The sequence below is a fragment of the Cydia fagiglandana genome, chromosome 18 (assembly GCF_963556715.1).
Source record: "Cydia fagiglandana chromosome 18, ilCydFagi1.1, whole genome shotgun sequence".
In the NCBI taxonomy this organism is placed as follows: domain Eukaryota; kingdom Metazoa; phylum Arthropoda; class Insecta; order Lepidoptera; family Tortricidae; genus Cydia; species Cydia fagiglandana.
Window position 1 is genome coordinate 4,274,751 of NC_085949.1, and position 11,691 is coordinate 4,286,441.

General features: G+C 42.5%; 1 protein-coding gene across 1 annotated transcript; it reads right to left on the minus strand.

Annotated features, from left to right (window-relative positions):
* Nucleotides 1–413: 413 nt before the first annotated feature.
* On the minus strand, nt 414–11,518 carry LOC134673502 (kelch-like protein 8). The gene is made up of 5 exons (XM_063531494.1): nt 11,244–11,518; nt 10,143–11,155; nt 4,442–4,608; nt 2,744–2,923; nt 414–768 (listed from the first exon to the last, which is right to left on the minus strand). Exons 1-5 carry the CDS (start codon nt 11,379–11,381, stop codon nt 530–532), a joined length of 1,737 nt encoding a protein of 578 aa, XP_063387564.1. The 5' UTR covers nt 11,382–11,518; the 3' UTR covers nt 414–529.
* Nucleotides 11,519–11,691: the final 173 nt, after the last annotated feature.

The window sequence follows — 11,691 nt, forward strand, 5'->3', positions numbered from 1 at the left end:
TAGATTCTACATTTTAGACTTTGAGTAAGGGATGATTAGAAGCATGGTGGAAGAAGGAAGTAAGGGAAGCGTTGTTGGCCTACCGGCAAGAGCGTGCCACTTGCAATCCGGAGGTCGCGGGTTCAAACCCCGGCTCGAACCAATGAGTTTTTAGGAACTTATGTACGAAATATCATTTGATATTTACCAGTCGCTTTTCGGTGAAGGAAAATATCGTGAGGAAACCGACTAATCCCAATAAGGCCTAATTTGCCTTCTGGGTTGAAAGGTCAGATGGCAGTCGCTTTCGTAAAAAGTAGTGCCTACGTCGATTCTTGGGATTAGTTGTCAAGCCGATCAGAGGCCGAGAGGTCGAGAGGGGGAGAGGGTGAGCCGTGGCAAAATGCCAGGATAACGCGAGGAAGAAGAAGTAAGGGAAGATTAGAAATTATAATCTTAGGAACCACAAGTCAGATTTCTATGATTCATTGAGCGAATAACGTATGTAAAGTCTAAGAAAAAACGTAAGTACCTTACTACAACAGTCACATTACTGTGTTTCATACCTCTTTAAATACTTCTTAGTATAATTCGAGCTATCTGGCCTTAATGGCGGTGCAGACAACACCAATGAACAGGAGCCAGCTACATCGTTAAGCTTTATCGCGCTCTCGCTCTGCCGCCAGATGACTCTTGGCTTCTCTTCTGTGCTATTTCCGAGGTATTCTTCTACGTTCAGGACGTCTGCTTGACCGCACATGGAGCGAGTGAAGAATAGTAGACGGTTTCCTGAAATAAAATGAATTAAATTACTTCCTTGGCTAGAAAAACCTATTATTTACCCATTGGAATTAATAGAGACTTTTGTTCCTAAGGGGGTGTCTATTGTTTCCCAAAGTTTCAAGTCATAATGTATAATTTGCCCGCATTTTCGTTAGTCATAATTTATTTGGTTTAGAAACGCGTCACTTTTCAGGATTGCCATAAAACAAACTTAACCCAACCTATCTATAGGATAACCTTACGAAAATCCTGAAAAGTAAACGGTATCAGTTTTATGACTAATGATAATATGATAAACAATACATTATGACGAAAAACTTTATGGGAAACAAAGAGACCCCGTTCCTAAGTCCGCGGACTGGACACAAGGCGCGCGCGGCGCGCAAATCAATGAGTGGAAAAATTCATACAACTAGCAACACTTTAACTGTCCATCGGTGGACCTTATGCCTTTTGTAATAAGGTCCACCTATGTACAGTTAACTGTGTGGGCGATGGTAGCTCTGTGTGCAGTATATGTATCCTTTGTACGACGCCATACAGCTTGACCGGATCTGTGTGCCGACTACCGTTATCTTACCTAAGTTACAAAAAGTGGCCGGTGGATTGGTAAACTGGGTGACCGCATAGAGGCGGTCGTCCTCTCCAGGCCTGAAGCGGTAAAGGTGGCTGAAGTAGCTCTGCGTGCAGTAAATGTAGCTTGTACGACGCCATACAGCTGGACCGGATCAGTGTGCCGACTACCGTTATCTTACCTAAGTTACAAAAAGTAGCCGGTGGGTTGGTAAACTGGGTGACCGCATAGAGGCGGTCGTCCTCTCCGGGCCTGAAGCAGTAAAGGTGGCTGTAGTAGCTCTGTGTGCAGTATATGTAGCCGCCATACAGCTCGACCGGATCAGTGTGCCGACTACCGTTATCTTACCTAAGTTACAAAAAGTGGCCGGTGGATTGGTAAACTGGGTGACCGCATAGAGGCGGTCGTCCTCTCCGGGCCTGAAGCGGTAAAGGTGGCTGAAGTAGCTCTGCGTGCAGTATATGTATCCCTTGTACGACGCCATACAGCTCGACCGGATCAGTGTGCCGACTACCGTTATCTTACCTAAGTTACAAAAAGTAGCCGGTGGATCGGTAAACTGGGTGACCGCATAGAGGCGGTCGTCCACTCCGGGCCTGAAGCGGTAAAGGTGGCTGAAGTAGCTCTGCGTGCAGTATATGTATCCCTTGTACGACGCCATACAGCTCGACCGGATCAGTGTGCCGACTACCGTTATCTTACCTAAGTTACAAAAAGTAGCCGGTGGATTGGTAAACTGGGTGACCGCATAGAGGCGATCGTCCTCTCCGGGCCTGAAGCGGTAAAGGTGGCTGAAGTAGCTCTGCGTGCAGTATATGTAGCCCTTATACGACGCCATACAGCTCGACCGGATCTGTGTGCCGACTACCGTTATCTTACCTAAGTTACAAAAAGTGGCCGGTGGATTGGTAAACTGGGTGACCGCATAGAGGCGGTCGTCCTCTCCGGGCCTGAAGCGGTAAAGGTGGCTGAAGTAGCTCTGTGAGCAGTATATGCCCTTGTACGACACCATACAGCTCGACCGGATCTGAGTGCCGACTACCGTTATCTTACCTAAGTTACAAAAAGTGGCCGGTGGGTTGGTAAACTGGGTGACCGCATAGAGGCGGTCGTCCACTCCGGGCCTGAAGCGGTAAAGGTGGCTGAAGTAGCTCTGCGTGCAGTATATGTAGCCCTTGTACGACACCATACAGCTCGACCGGATCTGTGTGCCGACTACCGTTATCTTACCTAAGTTACAAAAAGTGGCCGGTGGATTGGTAAACTGGGTGACCGCATAGAGGCGGTCGTCCTCTCCGGGCCTGAAGCGGTAAAGGTGGCTGAAGTAGCTCTGTGAGCAGTATATGTAGCCCTTGTACGACACCATACAGCTCGACCGGATCAGTGTGCCGACTACCGTTATCTTACCTAAGTTACAAAAAGTGGCCGGTGGATTGGTAAACTGGGTGACCGCATAGAGGCGGTCGTCCACTCCGGGCCTGAAGCGGTAAAGGTGGCTGAAGTAGCTCTGCGTGCAGTATATGTAGCCCTTATACGACACCATACAGCTCGACCGGATCTGTGTGCCGACCACCGTTATCCATCGATCTGTAAACAAAATGTAGATATTAGAATTTTGTACCTCGAAAAAACCAATAGGGCGCCGCTATCGTGGAACTACTTACCTCATAAGATTTCTCTTAATAAATCTAATACCTTTAAATGAGCAATTCTTGTTTATTAATTTATATGTATATTTATTTAGAAATTTTAGAAGACGGGTGGATGACATCAAAGCAATAGCAGGAAGCACATGGACGAGAGTTGCCAAGGATAGAGAGGAATGGAGAAGGTTGGAGGAGGCCTTTTGCCAATAAGGGGTTGTGCACAAATCACGCGAGGTGTTTTCGGCTACTTTTTGACCCCCCTCCCCCTTGGTGATATTTGGTGAGGTTTTTGGCAACCCCCCCTCCCCGGGACACAACCTCACGTGTATTTTTTGATTTTTTTTCTTCTTCTTCCTCACGTCATCCCGGCATTCTGCCACGGCTCATGGGAGCCTGGGGTCCGCTTGACAACTAATCCCATGATTTGACGTAGGCACTAGTGTTTACGAAAGCGACTGCCATCTGACCTTCCAACCCAGAGGGTAAACTAGGCCTTATTGGGATTAGTCCGGTTTCCTCACGATGTTTTCCTTCACCGAAAAGCGACTGGCAAATATCAAATGATATTTCGTACATAAGTTCCGAAAAACTCATTGGTACGAGCCGGGGTTTGAACCCGCGACCTCCAGATTGCAAGTCGCACGCTCTTACCGCTAGGCCACCAGCGCTTCCATTTTTTTTTTTTTTTTTTGATTTTTTGATTTTTTTTCATTGGACCTAATTTTAAGATAAATTGTCATGTACATAGAAAATCGTGTTTATTTTTATATTTTCGTTTAATAGACTCGCTATTTTGAAGTGCAGACACAGAATAAATAATAGTACTAGGTACAGAAGACTCACTCTCTAACAAAATGTGTCTGTCACGATCAGCACAGATATGGCCGCTAGGTGGCGACAGCGCCACGCGCGGCTTATGGCAAACCCCAAAATTGGGGTCGAACGGATGTACTTTTAGCTACCTGTAGCAAAGCGACGAAATCGCGGAGTGAGCCACGCCTGGTGCAGAGTGAAGATCTATGTTTAAAGAAACCGAAAAAAAGTATCTACTTATGTGGTAGGTCTTTTTTTCTTAGTTTCGTTCACTGTAGAAAAATACACGTGAGGTTTCCTTTATACCCCCCTTCCCCAACGTGATCTATCGTGATTTTTTCGTGACCCCCCCTCCCCCCATCGGACCTCGCGTGATTTGTGCACAACCCGTAAGTGGCACACAGACAGGAATAAAATATGCAAGAACTGTAGAAAAAAATGAAATTTACATTACTGTCTGAAATAAAGGATTGTTACTTATTACTATATTTATTTATATATATATTTCAGGGATTTCGGAAACGGCCTTATAAATCGATCTAGCTACTAGCTAGGTCTTATATCTGGGAAAATTTTTGATGATGTTTTCCGAGCTTTTCTCTCAGATATAATATAATTTAATGTAAAAATTTACAGTAACTAGTACCTGTATCTCCCAAGTCCTCGTACTTGTATATATTGTTGTGCCCCGCGGCGTATATGGTGCCTTCGTGCGCGCACACGGCTGGGTTCTGTATGGCGTCCGGTAGTTTCGCGATCTTCCTGTGTGAGCGCTGTTTCAAGTCGTATACCACTGCAGTGTCCAATGTTACCCTGAAATTGTAATTACATATATTTTATGTGATACCAATACCACTGAATTGATCAAATACAGTGTGGAAAGATAAGTCGGGCCCTGGAGGGAAACTACCTTAAATCCTTAAGCTGGCTCATTTTACTTAAAGGAGACATTACTTTATTTTTAAAAAGAAACAAAACTGCATTCAATGATTTTTCTTTTTTTTTCTTCAAGTTAGCTTGTCAAAAATAATCTTGAGTACTAAACATTAGATTTTATGGATATTTTATACGACAGACGAGTGTAAGACCTAATGTTTCTTGGAGAAATATTATCATCAACATTAACTGTATCGACTAGTAGAATAAAATTGCGAGTGTTTATTTTTTGGAATTTTTAGTCAGTTCGAGTCCCGGGCGAGGCAAGCGAGTTTTAGAAAATCTTAGAATGAAGCTATGTTTCTTTTTAAAAATAAAGGAATGTCTCCTTTAAGTAAAATGAGCCAGGTTAAGGATTTAAGAGCGCTCTTACAAGAAAAGTCGAAATAATGCAAAATTGATGATACTAGTCGACGAAATTCAGGACTTTGTGCTCATTATTAGAAACAATGAGTACTTGTTCCAGTAAAAGCGTCTTCTTATCTTTTTAAATATCGTTGTAAATATTAGAAAAAGGACTTATTAAATTAGTAATGAATTTTTTTCTGATGGTCGTTTCCGAAAAACCGCGTGAAGCACTGAACGGCAAGCTCTTATTTGGAAATGTTGAGAAGTTTACTCTGCTAAACCTGGCTATTTTGTATTACTAATACCCTGTACTTTAGGCATATCAAACGATATTTTTCCTACATACCTTTGAGAAAGAGAAAATCAAAGTAAAACGAACTCAATTTTCTCTCCGAAACAAGTGTCAATTTCTACGAAAATCTACTTAATATCGAAGTCATTTTCATACTCAAGCAATCTGCAACGTTTGCTTATATGTACTGTTGGTATACATTAGTGTTTATGAAATTCTACTATAATTTTTTGACAATTTTTTGAAAACTACTCTATATTACCGATGACGCGCGCTCGCCAGCTCAGTGCCGCGGCAGAGCTTGTACAGGCAGGACGTGTGTCGGTCGGCTCCGCACATTTTCAACGTCGACGACGAGGTTTTTTATCATTGTGTGCGGCGGGCGCCGTGTAAAACGCTATACTGTGTGCGTGTAAACCGCAACGAGAGACTTTGATCCTAGCACTGTTTTTATAGTATTATAATTTTTTATACCAGTTTAATAAACTACCGGACAGGATTTAAAATATTTGAAACGACCTGACATTCTATATGTATTTATTTGACTCAAGATAGTACTCAGGGTCTGATGATGGAGCCGGAAGGTGGTCACCGGTACCAATCAACCATGCAACTAAACCACTTTGTGTTTAGGCTCGTTTTATTCATCTCAACAAGATCTTTGACACAAGATAGTACTCAGGGTCTGATGATGGAGCCGGAAGGTGGTCACCGGTACCAATCAACCATGCAACTAAACCACTTCGTGTTTGGGCACGTTTGATTCGGCTCAACAAGATCTTTGACTTAAGATAGTACTCAGGGTCTGATGATGGAGCCGGAAGGTGGTCACCAGTACCAGTCAACCATGCAACTAAACCACTTCGTGCTTGGGCTCGTTTGATTCGTCTCAACAAGATCTTTGACACAAGATAGTACTCAGGGTCTGATGATGGAGCCGGAAGGTGGTCACCGGTACTAATCAACCATGCAACTAAACCATTTCGTGTTTGGGCTCGTTTGATTCGTCTCAACAAGATCTTTGACACAAGATAGTACTCAGGGTCTGATGATGGAGCTGGAAGGTGGTCACCGGTACCAATCAACCATGCAACTAAACCACTTCGTGTTTAGGCTCGTTTTATTCGTCTCAACAAGATCTTTGACACAAGATAGTACTCAGGGTCTGATGATGGAGCCGGAAGGTGGTCACCGGTACCAATCAACCATGCAACTAAACCACTTCGTGTTTAGGCTCGTTTTATTCGTCTTAACAAGATCTTTGACACAAAATAGTACTCAGGGTCTGATGATGGAGCCGAAAGGTGGTCACCGGTACCAATCAACCATGCAACTAAACCACTTCGTGTTTGGGCTCGTTTGATTCATCTCAACAAGATCTTTGACACAAGATAGTACTCAGGGTCTGATGATGGAGCCGGAATGTGGTCACCGGTACTAAGCAACCATGCAACTAAACCATTTCGTGTTTGGGCTCGTTTGATTCATCTCAACAAGATCTTTGACACAAGATAGTACTCAGGGTCTGATGATGGAGCCGGAATGTGGTCACCGGTACTAATCAACCATGCAACTAAACCATTTCGTGTTTGGGCTCGTTTGATTCGTCTCAACAAGATCTTTGACACAAGATAGTACTCAGGGTCTGATGATGGAGCCGGAAGGTGGTCACCGGTACCAATCTACCATGCAACTAAACCACTTCGTGTTTGGGCTCGTTTGATTCGTCTCAACAAGATCTTTGACACAAGATAGTACTCAGGGTCTGATGATGGAGCCGAAAGGTGGTCACCGGTACCAATCAACCATGCAACTAAACCACTTCGTGTTTAGGCTCGTTTTATTCGTCTCAACAAGATCTTTGACACTGAAGATACACAGGGTCTGATGATGGAGCTGGAAGGTGGCCACGGGTACCAGTCTATCCTGTAACTAAATCACTTCGTGTTTGGGCTCGTTTGATTTCTCTCAACAAGATCTTTGACACAAGACAGTACTCAGGGTCTGATGATGGAGCCGGAAGGTGGTCACCGGTACCAATCTACCATGCAACTAAACCACTTCGTGTTTGGGCTCGTTTGATTCGTCTCAACAAGATCTTTGACACAAGATAGTACTCAGGGTCTGATGATGGAGCCGAAAGGTGGTCACCGGTACCAATCAACCATGAAACTAAACCACTTCGTGTTTAGGATCGTCTTATTCGTCTCAACAAGATCTTTGACACTGAAGATACACAGGGTCAGGGTCAGATACAAAGAATGTCACTAAAATGTCCCAAAACAGGACACCTTTCAATATTGCAGTTGAAAAAATGTTTAGAAACCTCTGTTTACCTCAGATATCGATTTTAAACGCAATCGGGTAATTTCTAGAAATGTCCCAAAAAAGGACATCTCTCAATATTTCCCTCGGAAACAAGTTTCGAAACCTTTGAGCACCTCAGATATCGATTTTGAACGCTATCGGTTAATTTCAAGGAAAGTCCCGAAAATGTTCCAAAAAGGACATCCTTCATATAGCCATCGGAAACATGTTTCGGAACCTTTGGTAAACTCAGACACCGCTTTTGGACGCATTTGGTCAGTTTCACAAAAATGGCCTAAATAAAAAGGACATTAGGTAGGTACATACAAAGTAATCGTCAATCCGAATTGACGATTGAGGATTGACCGATCAATTCGAATTAACGATTAGTAATCGTCAATCTTCAATCAGTAGATTTAGAATTAGTTTCGTCAATCGTCAATTCGAATTGATCGGTCAGTTCTCAATCGTCAATTCGAATTGATTTTTTGCCAACACTGCTATCATGTAACTGAACCACTTCATGTTTGGGCTCGTTTGATTCCTCTCAACAAGACCTTGGACACAAGTTAGTACTCAGGGTCTGATGATGGAGCTGGACTGTGGCCACGGGTACCAGTCTACCATGTAACTGAACCACTTCGTGTTTGGGCTCGTTTGATTCGTCGCAACAAGATCTTTGACACAAGATACTACTCAGGGTCTGATGATGGAGCTCGAAGGTCGCGACGGGTACCAGTCTATCACATAACTGAACCACTTCTTGTTTTGGCTTCGTGTTTGGTTTATCACCTAGTGTCAAAGATCTTGTTGAGACGAATCAAACGAGCCTAAACACGAAGTGGTTTAGTTGCATGGTTGATTGGTACCGGTGACCACCTTCCAGCTCCATCATCAGACTCTGAGTATCACCTAGTGTCAAAGATCTTGTTGAGACTAATCAAACGAGCCTAAACATGAAGTGGTTTAGTTGCATGGTTGATTGGTACCGGTGACCACCTTCCGGCTCCTTCATCAGACTCTGAGTATCACCTAGTGTCAAAGATCTTGTTGAGACTAGTCAAACGAGCCTAAACATGAAGTGGTTTAGTTGCATGGTTGATTGGTACCGGTAACCAACTTCCAGCTCCATCATCAGACTCTGAGTATCACCTATATAGTGTCAAAGATCTTGTTGAGATGAATAAAACGAGCCTAAACACGATGTGGTTTAGTTGTATGGTTGATTGGTAATGGTGACCACCTTCCAGCTCCATCATCAGACCCTGAGTACTGTCTTGTGTCAAAGATCTTGTTGAGACGAATCAAACGAGCCCAAACACGAATTGGTTTAGTTACATGATAGACTGGTACCCGTGGCCACCTTCCAGCTCCATCGTCAGACCCTGTGTATCTTCAGTTTCTTGTAACTTGTTTCTTGTAAATAAGCGAGTACCTATAATTTCTTTCGAGTAATACACGTTCATAAGTACGAGTATGGGGCTATTCATAAATTACGTCGTTTCAAATGGGAGGAGGGGGGGAGGGGGTCTGGACATCGGATGATGGTAGCATGACGTAGGAGGAAACAGAGTCATCCGAAGCATGATTTTTGGATGATTTGAGGGATGGGGGGGGTCAAAAATAGATGACGTAATTTATGAACAGCCCCTATGTACATTTGCACTGCATTTAGTATTTTCGTACTTACCAAATAACAGTTTTAGGACTTTATAAGTTAAGTACAGTTAGTGTTGTTATGGTTGATTTCAATATGCTTCGCGAAGGATCAAGAATGTTTAATCCATCATGGTAGTGCGAGTGTGGTAGAAGGGATCGGAATACTGAGCTCGCACGGCCTGCCGCAGCGCGTAAAATACCTAAACTCGCTCAACCCCGAAATGTAATAGCACTCTTAAGGTAGTTTCCTTCCAGGGCCCGACTTATCTTTCCACACTGTATATGTCCACAGTCGCAAGTCGTTGGTGGACTTATTACAAAAGGCATAAGGTCTGAACTGGAACATTGGAATGCAAGCAACAACTGGATTAGTTTTAGAGCTGAAAGATTAGTAAAGTAAGGTTTAGGTCAGTGAGAGTCTCTCTCTTCTCTCTATTGATAAAAATGATTGCATTTTTTCCCCTAAATACCTGTTTCATAGATTTTGATGGCATTAACAATATAATTGGAGTTTAAAAAGATGAGAAATCATATCCTAGGTATGTTTCATTTCTGGAAAGTGGTTTATCCCAGATTCACTAACTCTCAGAAACAACAACAATGACAATCACCCAGATAGTAAATGTGTTGCTTCCAAACAAAAATCTGTCTTTGTTTCTTGCCATAAGGATGCTTTGACAGGTTATTCGTATAAAGATACAAACAAATCTCGTCCTTATTGTAAGCGGCAAAGTGGGACCTTTGACTAGACTTCACAACACAAAGGATAGTGACAGCATAAAACTTTAACTTATCAAAAACTAACCTAAACCCACCTACGCCTCCAATAAGATAAAGGGAATCCTCCACAATGGCTACTCCTCCATGTCTCCGAGCCGGCAACTCCACTCCATGCCGAGCCCATTCTTTCTTCAACACATCGTAAACTTTCACATCCTTCATGAATAACCCTGTGCCTCGCCCATGTTCTCCGCAAACCACCACAATCTTCGTCGGCCCCCAGCCCACAACGCTCCAACCCCAGAGATTCTTCTCCGCAACTTCCAGCCAGTTCTCAAAACCAACTTTTTCCCTAAATGTATACATATGGTGCGGTACCATCTCTAATTTAGCATCCTTCATCGCCCACACCGGCACCGCTGGAGTGTAAGTTAAAGATCTAGATCGGCTTTCCTTAACCATATTCAAGGTTTCATTATATACTCTCTCTGTGTATGTATGCGTCAACATCTTTTCTTGAGATTGTAATGAGACTACAGACAATTCCATGTCAAGAACAGCCAAATTGTGAAGACAGTCAACAACTTTAGCAGCTAAGCTATTCTGGTATTCTAGCATACAAGTTTTGATTTGTGTTATATCGGAAAGATTGAGCTTTTTAATGTCTAAACAACCAAGAATAATTAGTAAAGCGTCTCCACCAGTTTCATTTTGTAAAAGCCATGTATGGCCAAAGTTAAATACATCCAGTTCATTTGAAGCATTTAAGTATGGGTGTGACAGATACCAGCAAAGTTTGGTTAAGTTCGGAATATACTCTGGTTTCATAGACTTAAATGAAAGTAAACCACATGTGGCGGATAATTGTTCTATCTGAGTAAATGCTGAATTCTGTGCAATATTCATGATTTCCATGCAGCTTGCCGGTGATATTTGGAGTTCTAAAGTATACTCAATTTGCTTAATTAACTCTGTGATTTGTAAGAAGTTTGCAGCTGTTACTAACTCGCCAATAGTGGATAAGGAATATTCTGTGAGATCAATTAAACCTATGTTCATGTATTGCAATATTATTTTCATAGATTCAGCATCAATCACCTGCAAATAAATAAAATATATTGTAAACTACTTTTGCAAAAAAATTAGGTTTAAATTATTTTATTTAAAGTCCCGGGGGTATACTTACGTCTATGGATATTTCTTTTTTGTCATTTTCCACATAGTTACCGCTAAACATAGCGCGGAAATAGTCGCTGTGCTCGCATAAAACTTCTTTTTTTGCTTTGAACACCTGGCCGTCGATGAGCAAACAAACTTCCGCCATGTCTAAAGTTATTAGATAAATTTGGTAAGCCACGAATATTTCTTTAGGATAAAAGAATACTCCTGTTCTTAAACTGGGATAAATTCACGACATTATCATTGAAAACAGGATAAAATCGGCAGCATCAATAACAACGTGCAACGCAAATATGCAAATGCTCTAACTCTAAGCCATACTGCCTTGTCAAAACGTCAAACTCATGTCAAACCTGTCAAACTTAATTTTTACCGTACAGTCCGTAACGTAACTTTCTGACTAAAGTTCTTTTCACTCTGAAAACAAATGTGTGTCTATTTGACTGCCATATTCT